A 19971-nucleotide genomic window follows, 5' to 3' on the forward strand; every position below is an offset into this window, starting at 1 on the left:
TAATATTAAGGGTGAAGTTAGAGATACTAAAATCTATTTTTATGTTTTATGCTCGACCATTAGACCTAAAATATTGTTAAAGTATAAAACATTCAAATATCTTCTATCCATACTTTTTAATGTTAATACATATGGAACACTAATATTTAAAATAACCATACAAATTTTCAAACATTCATAACATAAACCCAAATTTATTAGAAACAAAGTTTAACTAAACCATCTGAAGAGAGGCCCAACATAAATTTACCATTAACTGCTTTTATATGCAAATTATTATCTATGAATAGAATACATTATAAAAATTTGCAATATTTTTCAATAAATTTAATAAAAAATCAATCAAAATGATTGTTAATGAAAAAACCTCTACATAAGTTAATGTTATCAAAAGTGGATTTATGCTGAATTTGTGTCAAATGATAAAAATGTCAAACACCTTTATTTTAAGTTTTTTTTGTTAGTTTTTTTCTTCTTTTCAGTTGCTGTAACGTGTGCAGTATTGACATACAAATCTAATGACTAGAGTTAAATTTTGTTTGGCAGACAAAGAGCAAAAACAAATAAAACTACAAACAAATGCAGCCAGTCACATGCAAATTGTCTAAACTTGAACTTGAAATAATGGTAAACAAATATTGACCAACTGGTTTTCTGTGGTTTAAATGCAACACTTAACAAAGTTATTAATAAATAATTGGCAATAATTTTATTAACAGTTATTTCTCTTTTTTTATTTGGGGGAGGGGGGTAGATCTTAAAACTAAAATATGAAAATAAACACAAGCGAAAATAATGAAATCAAGATTTCTTTGGAAAGTGATGAAATAAATTAAATGGGGGGAAGAAATGAATTACTAATTGAATTAGCAAACAACTTAATTAAACAACTAGTTGATTACCAGGCAGCATAAGAGGGGCCAGCAAAAGCAGCTGGACCAGAGAAGGCTACCTTAGGGGGTGCTGGAGCAAAAGTTACTGGGGCAGGGGCAGGCGCAGTAGCAAAGGCAGGACCAGACGGAGCTGAGGCAAAAGTTACAGGACCATTAGTTGTGAAACCTACTTTAGAAGGGGCAGCAAAAGCTACAGAGCCGGGAGCATAAGCTGGAGCAGAGGCATAAGCAGGTGCGGCAGCATAAGCAGGACCATAGGCAGGAGCAGCGGCATAAGCAGGAACATAAGCAGAAGCAGTGGCATAAGCAGGACCGACAGCATAAGCGGGAGCAGCGCCATAAGCAGGAGCATTGCCATAAGTATGTGCAAAAGCTGGAGCTGCTCCATAAGTAGGAGCAGCATAGATAGGACCAGCAGGATATGCATGTCCGGCAGCAAAACCTACTTGAGATGCAGAGAAGCCAACTTTACCGGGAGCAGCAAAGCCAAATGGCGTGCCAACAAATCCTACTTGACCGGCAGTAGCAAATGGCACTTGAGCTGGTGTAGCAGCAGCTGGGGCCGGCGATTGACCAGGAGCTGCAGCAGATGGAACTTGAGCTGATGCAGGTGATGGTGCAACTGCAGGAGTAGGAGCAGCAGCTGGAGTGGGAGCTACAGCAGGAATGGGAGCAGCAACTGCGGCTGGTGTGGCCGGTACAGCTGGCACGGCAACTTTAGCACCACCAGCTGGATATGCAACAGCATGATTGATAGAGTGGGCATTATAAGTCGAGGCAAAGGTGGAATAACCGCCTGCATAGGCTTGAGTAGCGCACAAGGCAAGAACAGCCAGAATCTAAAGGAAAAAATATGAGGGTCTATGTTAAAAAATTCTATAGATAAAACTGTGATACAGAAAATTTCCAATGAAAATACTGTTATACAAAATAGGTTCAAGGAAAATACTATTATACTAAAGAAGATTAAATGAAAATACTGTAACATACAAAATTTTGCAAAGAAAATATTGTTATACACAAGATTTATCTATACAAAATACTGTTTTACACAACATTTTCTATAGAAAATACTGTTATACACAAGATTTCTATACAAAAGATAGTTTTTTGTAAAGAAAATATTGTTACAAAATTTCTATACAAAGAAAATACTGTTATACACAAGAATTTGTATAGAAAATACTGTTATACACATGTTTATCTAAAGAAATTACTGTTATACACAAGATTTTCTTTAGAAAATACTGTTATACATAAGATTTTCTTTAGAAAATACTGATATACACAAGATTTTCTATAGAAAACACAGTTATACACAAGATTTTCTATAGAAAACACAGTTATACACAAGATTTTCTATAGAAAATACTGTTATACACAAGATTTCTATACAAAAGACAGTTTTTTGTAAAGAAAATATTGTTACAAAATTTCTATACAAAGATAATACTGTTATACACAAGAATTTGTATAGAAAATACTGTTATACACAAGTTTTTCTAAAGAAAATACTGTTATACACAAGATTTTCTTTAGAAAATATGTTATACATAAGATTTTCTTTAGAAAATACTGTTATACACAAGAATTTGTATAGAAAATACTGTTATACACAAGTTTTTCTAAAGAAAATACTGTTATACACAAGATTTTCTATAGAAAATACTGTTATACACAAGATTTTCTATAGAAAATACTGTTATACACAAGATTTTCTATAGAAAATACTGTTATACACAAGATTTTCTATAGAAAATACTGTTATACACAAGATTTTCTATAGAAAATACTGTTATACACAAGATTTTCTATAGAAAATACTGTTATACACAAGATTTTCTATAGAAAATACTGTTATACACAAGATTTATTATAGAAAATACTGTTATACACAAGATTTATTATAGAAAATACTGTTATACACAAGATTTTCTATAGAAAATACTGTTATACACAAGATTTTCTATAGAAAATACTGTTATACACAAGATTTTCTATAGAAAATACTGTTATACACAAGATTTTCTATAGAAAATACTGTTATACACAAGATTTTCTATAGAAAATACTGTTATACACAAGATTTTCTATAGAAAATACTGTTATACACAAGATTTTCTATAGAAAATACTGTTATACACAAGATTTTCTATAGAAAATACTGTTATACACAAGATTTTATAAAGATAATACTGTTATACAGGAGATTTTCTATAAAAATTCTGTTATACAGAAGATTTTATATAGAAAATACTGTTATACAGAAGATTTTATATAGAAAATACTGTTATACACAAGTTTTTCTATAAAAAAAAATGCTGTTACAAGATGTACACAAGATTTTCTATAGAAATTTGTGTTATACACAAGAATTTCTATAGAAAAGTTAATATTTGGTAAAGAAAATCTAGTTATACAAAAGTTTTTCAAAGAAAGTACTCTTATACACAAAATTTTCTATAGACTAAGGATAGTTACACAAATCTTCTAATGAAAATAAATAACTTAGACAGTTATTTAAAAAATGTTCTATAGAACATTAATATCATTTATTTGAATATTAAATTCAAATAAATGATATTAATTTAAAAGATTTAAAAAATAAACTTACCACAAATTTAGCAGCCATGTTTATAGGATTACTACGATTATACAGGAAATGGAATGGATGATAAAGGGATGTGTTTAGTAAAAAAACAAAACAGGTTATGATGACTACCAAACAACCACATATGGTTTTTATAATCATCCCAAAAAACCTCTCAAATAATTACCATAAAGTGCAACAAAAATACAATTGTATCACTAATGAAAATTTTGTATAGACAAAACGTAATGATTACAGCCATGTATGGCTACTTTCTTTGCATATCAAGTGATTTGTTTTAATTTTGTTCAACATCTTAAAGGTCTTTAACGTTGGCAAAAAAAATAAATTGACAATCACCTATATTAAAATGTGTTAAAAGAGTTAAAATAATGTTTCAGTTTTTTTTAATTTGGTTCAGTTTTCCTGCTTTAAACAGTTTATTTAGCATTTTATTTGAAACAAATATTGCAAAAATCATAAAACCTGCATTTATAAGCATTGTGCATACAAAATGTTTGTTGCATTAACTAAACATTTCATAATAATAAATAAATAACGCACACATAGGTTGTTATTTGGTGGGTTGCTTTTTTTAGGAACTGAATATGGGTATTTAAATAAAATAAAACGTTTAATTTGTTCACTTTTCTTTTCAGCGTGAGCGCTACACTTAAAACAGTTGTTATATTAGTAGTTTTGAAGGGTTTGTAGCCAACACTAAACAAAATATGAGACACATAACGGAGTAAAATTAATTTAATAAACCGCTGAGGACATCTTCACTACTCTTATGTTCTTCTTAGTAATGATGTTTAAGACCTTACTCTATGAAAAACATAAGAGTGCTGAAGAAGGCTGATTTTCTAAACTCTAGATATGAGGTGGTAAACTATGGTTCATTGTAAAAGCAGATGATTCGTTATATATTATAAATTTACCATTCATTTTTCCCCATAAGGTAGAGCTTCTATTAGTTGTCTTTAACCCATTATTATTATTATTCCCCCTTACTATGGTACCACATTAGTATTAACTCGAAAAATCAAATGTTTCTTCATTTAGTTTAATTTACTCATTTACAAAACGTACATTTGCGCTGTTACTGAAATATTTGTTTTTTCTTCGATTTGAAATGCATTTTTCTTGTTGTCATTTTATGGTGGCGGTATCGTTGGTTGGCGAATGACGGACAACTGTTTGATTTTATGCATGTTTTCGAACATGTTTTGAATTTTTAATTATTTTTTTGTCTTTCTTTTGAACTATACTTAAGATTTAAGTGTAAATTAAATTGTGTATTTTAACTATATGGGGCTTTTATTTATTTGTTTTTTTTTATTTAAAAGAGTTGCGTGTAATCGGTATGTGGTTTATATGTTGTCAACATTTTTCTTTTTTTGGCATTAAAGAGTGTCACCAGGAATGGATAAGGTTAGTACTACAGATGCACTACTAAAAGTAGCAGAAAAAATATTAAAATCAATTTTAATAATTCATTGTTAGCAGTCGAGGAAATATATAATTTGCTTTTAGTAAGACAATTTTCTGAATCAGTTGGAAGCTGCCCTTCCAACTGATTCTGGCTTTTTTGAAACTTAATTATCATTTTCAAACTTTGTAATGTTACTAACCCTTTAACATCCCTCACTTGCTTGTTTTTTTCTTTATAGAGTGCCTATGAAAGACCACAACATTTCATTTTACATTTTATTCGAATTTCTTAAAACCACACCAGGTTAAATGCTGTAAAGTAGTTGGAATCACAGCTGTAGTGTTTTACCTAATAACTTAATTCTAAATTAACTACTTATTTCATATTTTCCTTTAAAAAATAAACGCAAAATGAATTAGACATTAATGTTAAGCAGACATTTGAAATTTATTACGCAACAATGTGGTGGCAATTGAAATAGCACAAATCAGAATTAAAAATAAAGATTGAGTAATGAGAAAGTTAAAAGTATTTATTATAAACTTATTATGGACTTCATGTTAACATGGGTTAAAGAAGTCCAAGTAAAAAATTATATTATTTTCTAAATAGTCTAGTTTGTATTGATCTGAAACAACAGCGACAACCTCGACTTTTGACCTTTTAATCAATATCTGAATTATTAAGGGCGGGTTTTTACCAGAAGATCAAAAACCAATTAATAATCAGAATTAAATTAATTAATAATCACATTTAAAACAAAAAAATTGTTCGCCAAAGAATATTTTCAATATTTGTCTTAAAGTTTAATTTGATGAAGGGTATGTAAGATTCGGCCGAATATAGCTGTGTTACTTCTTAAGAAATAATTTAAACAAATTTGTCCTCACAAACTAAATTTCCTACAAATATTGTTTTGTACACCAAAGTGTTTTGTTTTTAATATAACATTAAAAACAATTACGAGTGTGGGTCAAAAAATTCTTGTCTTTTTAATTGAAACACAGGTTTTTGTATAAAAAATTATTTTATTTTTTACTATAGTCTCCTTTGACTTTGTACAACGTTTCTCCAATTTTTTTTTATCCCTTCCAAACAATTCGATTTATCGAGGTCATCAAAATAGGTATTTCTTGTGAGATAATTTCATAATTGTAGTCAAATCACTTTCCGCTTAAACATTTAAGGAGTGAGATCGAAAAATTCTTAACACACGTTTTTCATTACATTTTTTAACCCAAGTATTATTTGAATTTTTTTTTGATCAAGTTACCTTTGAAAAACATGTCAGTTATTATGTGTAATGTCAATTATATTAATTTTTTTGTTAATCTGATTAAAATGAGTGACCAGAAAAAAGTGCGTACTGAAATTATTAAATATTTTCAACAAAACCCAACTTGGTCTTACAAAAAGTTGGCCAAGCATACAAAGGTCTGCCGTCAAACTGTTTCCAATGTTATTAAACAGTACCGGGAGAACTTGTCAGTTGATAGAAAACCTGGTTCAGGTAGAAGGAATGGTCCACATGATGTTTCTAAAGCCAAAAAAATAGAACGCATTTTCAAAAGAGCTCCCAACACATCCGGTAGGAAAGCAGCCCGGTTAGCTCAGTGCTCGGACTATTTGGTACGAAAAGTTAAAGCTAATGCAGGTTTAAAAACATACAAGGCTCAAAAAGTTCCTGACAGGAACGCTACTAAAAATTTAGAGGCCAAAAACAGAGCACGGAAATTGAAGTCAAGTTTTATAAAAAAATATTCTTGCTGCATAATGGATGACGAAACGTATGTTCTGGCAGATTTTTCGCAACTTCCAGGTCAAAAATTTTATGTTGCTGATGCTCGAGGGAATGTTGAAGAAAAGTTTAGGACCCAAAAGCAGACAAAATTTCCCAGAAAGTTCTTGGTATGGCAAGCAATATGCAGTTGCGGCAAAAGAAGCCACTCATTTGTTACAACGGGCTCTATAAATACCGAAATTTACATCAAGGAATGTTTACAAAAAAGGCTGCTTCCATTCATAAGACTTCATAATGTGTCCACTTATTTTTGGCCTGACTTGGCATCCTGTCACTATGGCAAACAAGCCCTTGAGTGGTACAAGAACAATAATGTGGTATTTGTACCAAGAGAGGCAAATCCTCCAAACTGCCCGGAGCTAAGGCCAGTGGAGAGATATTGGGCTCTTGTTAAAAGAGAATTGAAGAGTACAAAAAAGGTGTCCAAAAGTGTGGTAGATTTTAAACGGAGATGGACTACATGTTCGAGCAAAGTGACAGAAAGCACTATAAAAACGTTAATGGAAGGGTTTCCGAAAAAGGTTCAAAATTTCATCACTAGTGATTAAAACTATAAAAATAATTTTTTTTGTAAATTGTAATAATAATTTCAATCAAATAAAAAAAAATTAAAGCTGTAAGTTTAGTGGTTTCTTTTTTATAAACATATATGTATGTTAAGAATTTTTCGATCTCACTCCTTATTTAGGTTTTGAACCAACATATAGTCACTCAGTGCTAAATCCGGAGATTAGGGTTAAAGAGTGAGCATTTCGTAGTCTAATTTGTGGATTTTTGCCATGTAAACTGCATATTAGGGATATAACTATTGATATTTTTTGCAAATATGCAAATTGGCATAGCATTGTCGAATAGAGCATTAAAAAATATGAAAAACCACGGTATTATTTTTTCGCGGCTGTTAAAAAAGTTCACGCACCAAACGCAATACAGTTTTTTCATGAAATATTTTCAATTATTTTGAAAAACAATATATTTTATTTTAATTTTTAAATAAGGAATTATTTATATAATTTTTCAGAGAAAAAAACATTTTGGTTTATTTTAGAAATCGGTGTTGGTGCGTGATGTTTTTGATTCCAAATGACGTAAAAAAATTATTTTCATTATTATTCCAAAAATTATTCCAAAAATTTCGCCAAAATTAGTTATATCCCTACTGCACATGTATGCAGTGCCTTTTGTTGGCACATTCAATCTTCGATCGGTCAACACCATATCGTGATTTTTTTTCAATTGTTTCGGGTGTAGAGACTTCTACTAGACGCCCAGAACTTTCGACATGTTCGTGCTTGTACGGCCACAACGAAATTATGCAAACCACTTTTTTACCATTGAAATTGATGGTGAAAAGACGAAATTCTTTTTTTCTAATTTCTCCTCAAGTAATGAGGTCTGTCAAATAAAATTTAAATTACGCCAAACGTTCTATCTTTTTTTGCTTTCAATATTCTTTAGATCTGTAAACGCAATGTCGCTCCTTTGATTTTTATGATTTTGTGTTTTTTGGCTGGACTTAGCATTTTCTTATAATAAATTTTAATTTCTCGTTTTATTATTTTACAAATTGGTTTTATTATTTTATATTATTTAAATATATAACAAAAAACAGCCTTATTTCATAGCTGTAAAACAAAATAACTCAAAATCTTAAATAAATTAGTTTTTTATTATTATTTCTTAAAAATTTATTTTTATACCCTTCACCTTCGTGAAGGGTATATATAAGTTTGTCATTCCGTTTGTAATTTCTACATTTTTCATTTCCGACCCTATAAAGTATATATATTCTGGATCCTTATAGATAGCGGAGTCGATTATGCCATGTCTGTTTGACTGTGTGTCATCAATTTTCTGAAGACCCCAGATATCTTCGGGATCCAAATCTTCAATAATTCTGCCAGACATGCTTTCGAGAATTTTGCTATTTAAAATCAGTCCACAAATGGCTAAGATATGAAGAAAAAACCAAGACAATCTCCATTTTTGACCTATATCTGGATTACTAAGACATTAATATAGACAATATGGATATCTAATGATAGATATTTCAAAGACATTTGCAACGACGTATATAAGATCATAGTAAGTTGGACCTAACAATCGAAAAAATTTTTTCCCAAAAAATTAAAAAACAACTGGATAAAAAAAATGTAATTTTGTTTACCTAAAAATATTTAAAATTTTTAAGTATAATTTGGTGAAGGGTATATATGATTCGGCACAGCCGAATATAGCACTGTTACTTGTTTTTTTATTTTACAGTGAACTGTGTAACCATACTATATTGATAACATCGAAAAATATAAATCTTCAAAGTATTATAGCAAATAATATTGAAAAAGTAGATTTAAATAGCATATTCAATGTTTTTTGCTGGACTTAGCATGTTTTCTTATTATTATTTTTTTTTTTTGGTTTGTGGAGTTAGCACTTTTGTGTATCACTGAAAAATCATCAGTTAGAAACAAAATAACGAAATTTTTTATTGCAAAATATGTATTTTATGTTTTACTATCTTTCTGCATCAAAATCTTAATTTCAATCAAAAGTGGACTTGTTACGTTTGCGTACTAAGCTAACGATATAATAAATATTTTATTTATTTAGCTTCAATTTATATAACCAATAAAAGCTAAGAATTTTGTCACACATGACAAATATTTGACGAAAAAGACGTAACCACTAAATAAAATACATTTGGATTCTATTATTTATTTCAAAAACTAATTTTACTTAGGATGATTCAAAACAAAAAATTTAGTTTTATTTTATTTGATGCTGTTTGATCTTACAAAACACTTGTAAGAGTAAACATTGGAAAGGTCTCTTCGAAAGTTAATTTCAACAGACTTATGAACTTATATATATTCTTACAACTTATGGTGAAGAGTGCATTGTATTGGAAAGGTTTCTTAAAGAAATTAGTTTGTTACCACAAACAAAAATTTCATCGAAATCCAATCCTCTTATTTCAAAACGGTCCCACCTTAAACCAAAATAAATATATCCGTTTAAAATAGCATTTTAATTTAATCCTCATTTAGCATTTATTGGATTAGAATCAATTTCTGAGTCGATTAAATGATGTCCATCCGTCCGTCCGTCTGGCTGACTGTCCAGGTAAACCTTGTTCACAAAGTACGGCTCGATCAAATGCATTTTTTCGGTCCCATAACGAAGCCTATTGAAACTGGCTGAAATCAGTCCATTATTTCACCAAGCCCCAATACAAATTTCGCTCAAAATTAGTTGTTTATACACGGAAGTCATGTCACAAAATGTTATGATTATCAACCCATAATTAGTCATAGCTTCCATATAACCCCCACTTCCGAAAATCATTCACGAAAATAAATTATTGAATTTATATATAAAAGTTTTGTGTGATGAATTCATGTCATTATTGTGTCCTGATTTTAAGCTGATTTTCAGAAACCAGATTAATTTGGTTTTTATAAAAACGTTCATAAATTGGAAAAAATAAGATGATATTTTTTAAATATTTTTATTTTTTAATTTTCTTAAAAAATATTATGATATTATCTGTTAAATAAATTAAAAAACTAAATAACATAATAATAACTTTGGTATACAGTTTACATAGACTTTTTGGTATAGCAATTAAAGTAGGTACGTTTTTTTGGTTTGATTTTTGTTTATAATAAATACACACACTAAAATACGGAATAAATTCTAATGAAATCCTTTTGCAGGAAAAGGTGAAATTTCTAGAAAAGTGAATGATGATGATGAGCCAATGTTAAAGGTGCAGCATGGAGATGAGCATGGGGCACAGCATGGACATGGCCATGTGATACGGCATGTAATTTAGCTAAACGTGGTTGGGGGAAGGCATAACCCACAGACACATGATGAGTGGTGGTTTTTGGTCCAGGAATAGCGCGATAGCTGGGTAGGGGTTCTACGAAAGGTAGAGCTTCGTACACGGGAGGGAGGATGGGAGCGGGAGCTGGAACAACATGGGCATGAGTATGTACCACAGGAGCGGGCAGTAAAGGAGCAGGAGCTGGGAGGAAATGTGCTGGAGCTGGGAGAAATTGAGTGGGAGCAGGGTGGAAATGTGCTGGAGCTGGGAGTAATTGAGCTGGAGCAGGCAACAAAGGTGCTGGGGCTGGTAGTAGAGGTGCTGGAGCTGGTAGCAAAGGTGCAGGGGCTGGCAAAAGATGACCAGCATGGAAGTGAGCTGGTGGTAAAAATTTAGCGTGATGTTGAGGGAACCAAGGATCTGCAGGGGCAGCATGGAAATGGGCTGGTGGTAATACTGGTGGCACTAAATCCAAATGATCGGGTACTCCATGGAAACCATAGGGATGGGAGGGTTTAGCCTGTGCGCATACAACAGCGAAAGCTAACAAGGCGAAAGCCTAAAAGAGAAATTGTGTTAATAGATTTATTTAAAACTATTTATTTTGTTATGAACTTACCACTTTAACATTCATCATCTTGTGTGGTTTTGTAAACTGAAATTCCCGTTTTATTAAATTGTTTGTATGACAGACAACTCTTTGTCTATGCAAATAATATGAAACTAATGAATTATTAATTATTGCACGGTAATTTATACTGAAAACACCTGTTTATGAATTTAGCCACCATGTAATACATGCTTTCTCAAATTATTAATAATTTTTCACCTAATACTTTTTCATTATTGTTTGTTTGGTATTGTAAAATTGCCTCACTAGCAAGTTCCCTTTTATTTGTTGCATTTGCCACCCAAAAAGGCTCGCCATATTTGGTTACACTAATTTTTGGGTGTGTTACCAACTCTTTTTCGTTTTGAAATACACTCGTACGTACAGAGGCTAACTGAGGCACCTTATATCAGCCACTTTGTCTGCAAAACAATTTGTATGAAAAAATATTATTAAAAGCCGCCTGGCAGAGTGCGTGATTATAATTTGTACAAAATGACTGTGAAATAAGTCGTGACTTATGCATTCGATTGGCCTACAAAATCCATTTGAAAATACTTAGCAAAAGAAAGAAAACAAATCAAAGTATTGCTTGGCCTGTAAATATGTATGTATGTATTGAAAATGTTCAATAAATATTGTTAGTTTTTTTGCTTCTATATTTTCATTTGATTTTGTTTTTGTAGTGGGTCTACAATTATGGTATTTTGGGTTAATAACCCAATTAAATTTTGTAGACTGTTTTCAATTTGGTTGGTTACTTATTCATTCGTATGTTTGTATTTGGTATAAACAAAAATTATGTAATTTTAGTTTTGTCGTTTTTATTATATAATAAACATTTTTAAAAATAGAAATAAACAAACACCAACAAAAATTTAATTGCGTTAATTTGAAAAATGAATTGACGTTATTGTGTATTTATTATGTATTTTAATTTAAGTTGGCAATGCAGTTAACAAGTACTTAATTAGATCAGTCTGTTAGTGGTTCAATGAAAATAAATATAAATATACAGTGGACAATAATATAAAAAAAAGAGTAATTTGAAATGAACAACATATTTACTAGAGGTTAAGTTTATATCCTTTTATTAACAGCCAGGACCACGATGTCGAAAGAAAAACGATTTGAACAAATTTGTATGAAAACTATTTGAAACATTTGTACAATATAGATTTATTCAAATTGTTGGCCATTGTTTGCTATGACCTTTTCCCATCTTTCTGGCAACATATGGATTCCGAGCTAAAATAACTGTTCATCTTTTGCGGACATGAACGAATCAAGCCAATATCGGATACTCTGTTCCAAAGTGCATCGTATCACTGCTTTGATCCAAAAAATAGTAGGCGGACGGGACACGGTCTGGACTATAAAGTGGGTGTGGCAAAACTTACCAAACACTTCATTTTAAATACTTTATAACAGGTATTGTCATGATGAAATATTGCAATTTCATGTTTGGCCGCATATTCTGGTAGTTTTTTCGAATTTTTATATGAAAATCAAGTAAAACCTAAAAGTGGCTATAAATAGTGGTCCAAATGGAAAAAGGACGATCATCAGTGATCACCAATATTTTCAATCAAAAATCAAATTTTTATATGAAAATCATGTAAAACCTAAAAGTGGCTATAACTCAGTAAATAGTGGTCCAAATGGAAAAAGGACGAACATCTGTGATCACCAATATTTTCAATCAAAAATCGATTTTTTAAATGAAAATCAAGTAAAACCTAAAAGTGGCTATAATTCTGTAAATAGTGGTCCAAATGGAAAAAGGACGATCATCTGTGATCACCAATATTTTCAATCAAAAATCGAATTTTTATATGAAAATCAAGTAAAACCTAAAAGTGGCTATAACTCAGTAAATAGTGGTCCAAATGGAAAAAGGACGATCATCTGTGATAACCTATAGTTTCAATTAAAAATCGAATTTTTTATATGAAAATCAAGTAAAACCTAAAAGTGGCTATAACTCAGTAAATAGTGGTCCAAATGGAAAAAGGACGATCATCTGTGATCACCTATATTTTCAACCAAAAATCGAATTTTTATATGAAAATCAAGTAAAACCTAAAAGTGGCTATAATTCTGTAAATAGTGGTCCAAATGGAAAAAGGACGACCATCTGTGATCACCTATATTTTCCACCAAAAATCGAATTTTTTATATGAAAATCAAGTAAAACATAAAAGTGGCTATAATTCTGTAAATAATGGTCCAAATGGAAAAAGGACGATCATCTGTGATCACCTATATTTTCAACCAAAAATCGAATTTTTATATGAAAATCAAGTAAAACCTAAAAGTGGTTATAATTCTGTAAATGGAAAAAGGACGACCATCTGTGATCACCTATATTTTCCACCAAAAATCGAATTTTTTATACGAAAATCAAGTAAAACCTAAAAGTGGCTATAACTCAGTAAATAGTGGTCCAAATGGAAAAAAATCGAATTTTTATATGAAAATCAAGTAAAACCTAAAAGTGGCTATAACTCAGTAAATAGTGGTCCAAATGGAAAAAGGACGATCATCTGTGATCAACTATATTTTCAACCAAAAATCGAATTTTTATATGAAAATCAAGTAAAACCTAAAAGTGGCTATAATTCTGTAAATAGTGGTCCAAATGGAAAAAGGACGATCATCTGTGATCACCAATATTTTCAATCAAAAATCGAATTTTTATATGAAAATCAAGTAAAACCTAAAAGTGGCTATAACTCAGTAAATAGTGGTCCAAATGGAAAAAGGACGATCATCTGTGATCACCTATAGTTTCAATTAAAAATCGAATTTTTTATATGAAAATCAAGTAAAACCTAAAAGTGGCTATAACTCAGTAAATAGTGGTCCAAATGGAAAAAGGACGATCATCTGTGATCACCTATATTTTCAACCAAAAATCGAATTTTTATATGAAAATCAAGTAAAACCTAAAAGTGGTTATAATTCTGTAAATGGAAAAAGGACGACCATCTGTGATCACCTATATTTTCCACCAAAAATCGAATTTTTTATACGAAAATCAAGTAAAACCTAAAAGTGGCTATAACTCAGTAAATAGTGGTCCAAATGGAAAAAGGACGATCATCTGTGATCACCTATATTTTCAACCAAAAATCGAATTTTTATATGAAAATCAAGTAAAACCTAAAAGTGGCTATAACTCAGTAAATAGTGGTCCAAATGGAAAAAGGACGACCATCTGTGATCACCTATATTTTCCACCAAAAATCGAATTTTTTATATGAAAATCAAGTAAAACTTAAAAGTGGCTATAACTCAGTAAATAGTGGTCCAAATGGAAAAAGGACGATCATCTGTGATCACCTATATTTTCTACCAAAAATCGAATTTTTATATGAAAATCAAGTAAAACCTAAAAGTGGCTATAACTCAGTAAATAGTGGTCCAAATGGAAAAAGGACGATCATCTGTGATCACCTATATTTTCAACCAAAAATCGAATTTTTTATGTGAAAATCAAGTAAAACCTAAAAGTGGCTATAACTCAGTAAATAGTGGTCCAAATGGAAAAAGGACGATCATCTGTGATCAACTATATTTTCAACCAAAAATCGAATTTTTATATGAAAATCAAGTAAAACCTAAAAGTGGCTATAATTCTGTAAATAGTGGTCCAAATGGAAAAAGGACGATCATCTGTGATCACAAATATTTTCAATCAAAAATCGAATTTTTATATGAAAATCAAGTAAAACCTAAAAGTGGCTATAACTCAGTAAATAGTGGTCCAAATGGAAAAAGGACGATCATCTGTGATCACCTATAGTTTCAATTAAAAATCGATTTTTTTATATGAAAATCAAGTAAAACCTAAAAGTGGCTATAACTCAGTAAATAGTGGTCCAAATGGAAAAAGGACGATCATCTGTGATCACCTATATTTTCAACCAAAAATCGAATTTTTATATGAAAATCAAGTAAAACCTAAAAGTGGTTATAATTCTGTAAATGGAAAAAGGACGACCATCTGTGATCACCTATATTTTCCACCAAAAATCGAATTTTTTATACGAAAATCAAGTAAAACCTAAAAGTGGCTATAACTCAGTAAATAGTGGTCCAAATGGAAAAAGGACGATCATCTGTGATCACCTATATTTTCAACCAAAAATCGAATTTTTATATGAAAATCAAGTAAAACCTAAAAGTGGCTATAACTCAGTAAATAGTGGTCCAAATGGAAAAAGGACGATCATCTGTGATCACCTATATTTTCTACCAAAAATCGAATTTTTATATGAAAATCAAGTAAAACCTAAAAGTGGCTTTAACTCAGTAAATAGTGGTCCAAATGGAAAAAGGACGATCATCTGTGATCACCTATATTTTCAACCAAAAATCGAATTTTTTATGTGAAAATCAAGTAAAACCTAAAAGTGGCTATAACTCAGTAAATAGTGGTCCAAATGGAAAAAGGACAATCATCTGTGATCACCAATATTTTCAATCAAAAATCGAATTTTTATATGAAAATCAAGTAAAACCTAAAAGTGGCTATAACTCAGTAAATAGTGGTCCAAATGGAAAAAGGGCGATCATCTGTGATCACCTATATTTTCAACCAAAAATCGAATTTTTATATGAAAATCAAGTAAAACCTAAAAGTGGCTATAACTCAGTAAATAGTGGTCCAAATGGAAAAAGGACGATCATCTGTGATCAACTATTTTTTCAACCAAAAATCGAATTTTTATATGAAAATCAAGTAAAACCTAAAAGTGGCTATAACTCAGTAAATAGTGGTCCAAATGCAAAAAGGACGATCATCTGTGATCACCTCTATTTTCAACCAAAAATCGAATTTTTATATGAAAATCAAGTAAAACCTAAAAGTGGCTATAACTCAGTAAATAGTGGTCCAAATGAAAAAAGGACGATCATCTGTGATCACCTATATTTTCAACCAAAAATCGAATTTTTATATGAAAATCAAGTAAAACCTAAAAGTGGTTATAATTCTGTAAATAGTGGTCCAAATGGAAAAAGGACGATCATCTGTGATCACCTATATTTTCTACCAAAAATCGATTTTTTATATGAAAATCAAGTAAAACCTAAAAGTGGCTATAACTCAGTAAATAGTGGTCCAAATGGAAAAAGGACGATCATCTGTGATCACCTATATTTTCAACCAAAAATCGAATTTTTACATGAAAATCAAGTAAAACCTAAAAGTGGCTATAACTCAGTAAATAGTGGTCCAAATGGAAAAAGGACGATCATCTTTAATCACCTATATTTTCAACCAAAAATCGAATTTTTATATGAAAATCAAGTAAAACCTAAAAGTGGCTATAACTCAGTAAATAGTGGTCCAAATGCAAAAAGGACGATCATCTGTGATCACCTCTATTTTCAACCAAAAATCGAATTTTTATATGAAAATCAAGTAAAACCTAAAAGTGGCTATAACTCAGTAAATAGTGGTCCAAATGAAAAAAGGACGATCATCTGTGATCAACTATATTTTCTACCAAAAATCGAATTTTTTATATGAAAATCAAGTAAAACCTAAAAGTGGCTATAACTCAGTAAATAGTGGTCCAAATGAAAAAAAGACGATCATCTGTGATCACCTATATTTTCAACCAAAAATCGAATTTTTATATGAAAATCAAGTAAAACCTAAAAGTGGTTATAATTCTGTAAATAGTGGTCCAAATGGAAAAAGGACGATCATCTGTGATCACCTATATTTTCTACCAAAAATCGATTTTTTATATGAAAATCAAGTAAAACCTAAAAGTGGCTATAACTCAGTAAATAGTGGTCCAAATGGAAAAAGGACGATCATCTGTGATCACCTATATTTTCAACCAAAAATCGAATTTTTATATGAAAATCAAGTAAAACCTAAAAGTGGCTATAACTATTTAAATAGTGGTCCAACTGGTTTTGTTATCGATTCGGCTGGTTGGCAGGGCTTGGCGTACGATCTATTTCGGAATCGGAATTCTATGAAAACATATTTCTTTTTGCACTGTTTTAAAGACAATTTTATATAGACAAAAATGAGACATTTTGTTAAAATCGGTTTATATTTGCAAAAGTTATTTTTTTTTTCGAAAAAATTTACCTTGTAAATTTACAATTTTACAAATATTTTTTTTTTATAGTTTTTTGTTTTTTTTTTATTCATATGCGTTGGAGGTAGGGTTTATAATTTTTTTCTACATACCCGGGTACCTGGTTTTTCCCGAAATATATAATGATACTGTAAATTAGGAATATTATAGCCAAATTTCATATAAAAACTTAGTTAATTAATAAAATTTGAGCTTAATTCACTAAAATCTTAATCCGCAATTAAAGAATGTCAGCCTTTCATTCCATAAATCCATTCATAATATTGAATTTTTTAGATTCATTTCAAAGCCTTTTTTAAACTGCATTAATTTTAAAATTAAATAATAACAGAATTTATTCAAACTTTGAATGATTAAATTTCTGTTAAATCAAATCATTTACAAAATTAATTGAAAAAATTGTTTTGAGCTTTTTTGTGATAGATATGAATTGAAGAAAAATTTAATGATTTAATAAATTTTTGAAGCTATTTTGATATGGATTTGAAGAAGAAATTTAAAGAAGTTAAAATAATGCAATTATAAATAAATTCTATAAATAATGAATTCACTTTTTAAATTTTCATACGAAAAACCCCTAATAAATAATAATAAGCGGTCTATTATTGCCGAGATATAAGCAAAAAACTGTAAAAAACTTTTTACTGTTTTTTGGTGAAAAAAATAGAGATCTAACTTGTTTTCTATGTATTTTCGTCAGTTTTTAATTCCCGGGATTCCCGACTAAAAATCCCGGGAATCGGGATGAAAAATTGGCAAAATTCCCGGGAAATTTGTACCGGGAATTCCCGGGATAAAAACCCTAGCTGGAGGAGAAAATACTAAAAAAATGTTAATGAAAAGTTAAATAACTTTTACAATTTTCATCCGATTTGAATAATTAATGTTTGGTATATATTTTATAAGCTTTCATATCAAAATAAGTAATGAAATGCGACTAAAATCAAAAAAGTTAATAGATTTTGTTTTTCTTTTAGATATTCTTAACATAAACAGTACTTATGACTTAAAAATTTATCAAAAAATGCACGGCATTTTAAAGCCTAATCAATTTTCTTTCCAAACCCGTTAAAAAATTTAAAGTCGGATAAAAACTGACTGAGCTACAGGGCGACAAATTGACGAACATCACTGAAAACGGTTTTCTAGAATAACTTTTTTATAACCCACGCTGGGTCGTTTTCCAAAAATCTAATAATTTGAAACATTTTATGTTTCCCCTTTAGGGGTTAATTTATAAGGATATTTCTTCAATAACACATCAATATCTATACTCAGGTCTCGTTTTATGCGATTTTTAAATTAACGTTTTTTTAGAATTTTTACAGATTTTAAAATCTTAGATGTTTTTTTTTAAATTCTAGTGATGAATATAATATTTTACAATATGATTATATCATCTAGTGATGAAAGCGACGTTGAACCAATTCCAAACCGATGCAGACAATTATTCAGTGATTCAGATTAATCATGCATATTTACAGAATTTCCTTAAAAAATGTGTTAGCTAATTTTTTTTGGATCATTTTCACTTTTTCTGTAATTATAAATATTTTTGTTTATTTTTTTTAACGTATTTTGTTTTTATTGTTTAAGCAAATTAAATAAATATATTTTTGTTGATTTTTTTATGCGATTTTGTTCTTATTTTTTAATTAAAAACTGAATTTATGCGGTTTTTCAGAATTTTGGAACGAATCATTAAATTTTATATGAAGCTAGATTATCGTTTTATGCGAATTCAATTTATGCGTTTTTTTTGGAACGCATCTATCGCATAAAACGAGACCTAAGTGTATTGATTAATTAACTTTCCATAAATCATTCCGAGTGATATCAGAAACTCGATATTTTCCTAATAATTTGAATGGTCAATTTAAATGTTTAGATTTTCTGGATATCTAGTTAAGACAATGAACATTCCACTTTAAGTAATTTTGGCATTATAGAATATCGGGTGGAGAGCAGTAACAAGGTCGTAAAGTGGGACACTTAGGGTATATGCAAAATTTAATACGATCCCAATTTTCTGCTTTTGATTAGTGTCGAAAGATTAGGAATCTAAAGCCTAGATACCCCCAAATCTTATATATAAAAAGAAGTGTACATTTTGATGTCACCACTAACTGCGAAAACGGGTAGACCGATTTCAACCAAAATTTCAGGGTACGTTGGGGATGGTCTGTAGATGGTTTATGTGAAGTTTGCACGGAATATAGTGGTTCCGGAGATATGGCTGGACCGATTTTTATCAAATTTTCAGTGAATCTTCAGATTTTTGATTTTCGGTCTGTGGGCGGAGGGGAGTGGTAAAATCAAATTTTTACACTATACCGCTAATGACACTATACCGCTAATGATTTCAAGGTCAGTAATTGTGGCCAAACTTTTTGTCCGACACTGTATATTCAAATCGAGTTGCAATATAAAACAGAATTATTGTAAGGGCCAGCAACGCGGACCGGGTTCAGCTAGTTTTTATATCTTAGAAATTAATTTTATAGTTGTGAGATGTTTGGGAAACCTATCCAATTTATCTTCTCATTAATTACAAACACTGTGAAGAGGTATTTGTTAAAAAGAGACGGGTAGTTACTAGATAGAATAAAAACATTCTGGAGCTAATTTAAAAGATTAAAAAGCCAAATAAAATAGGGCTTTATAAATCTGTGAAGGCATTGAATC

General features: G+C 30.2%; 2 protein-coding genes across 2 annotated transcripts; both read right to left on the reverse strand.

Annotated features, from left to right (window-relative positions):
- Positions 1 to 898: 898 nt before the first annotated feature.
- Positions 899 to 3525, reverse strand: LOC135955311 (skin secretory protein xP2-like). Its single transcript, XM_065505663.1, has 2 exons — positions 3508 to 3525; positions 899 to 1732 (listed from the first exon to the last, which is right to left on the reverse strand). The coding sequence occupies exons 1-2, from the start codon at positions 3523 to 3525 to the stop codon at positions 899 to 901; spliced, it is 852 nt and encodes a 283-aa protein (XP_065361735.1).
- A 6688-nt stretch (positions 3526 to 10213) lies between these two features.
- Positions 10214 to 11185, reverse strand: LOC135956080 (uncharacterized). The gene is made up of 2 exons (XM_065506570.1): positions 11168 to 11185; positions 10214 to 11107 (listed from the first exon to the last, which is right to left on the reverse strand). The coding sequence occupies exons 1-2, from the start codon at positions 11183 to 11185 to the stop codon at positions 10451 to 10453; spliced, it is 675 nt and encodes a 224-aa protein (XP_065362642.1). The 3' UTR covers positions 10214 to 10450.
- Between the last annotated feature and the right edge of the window lie 8786 nt (positions 11186 to 19971).

This window comes from Calliphora vicina, chromosome 3 (assembly GCF_958450345.1).
Source record: "Calliphora vicina chromosome 3, idCalVici1.1, whole genome shotgun sequence".
NCBI lineage: Eukaryota > Metazoa > Arthropoda > Insecta > Diptera > Calliphoridae > Calliphora > Calliphora vicina.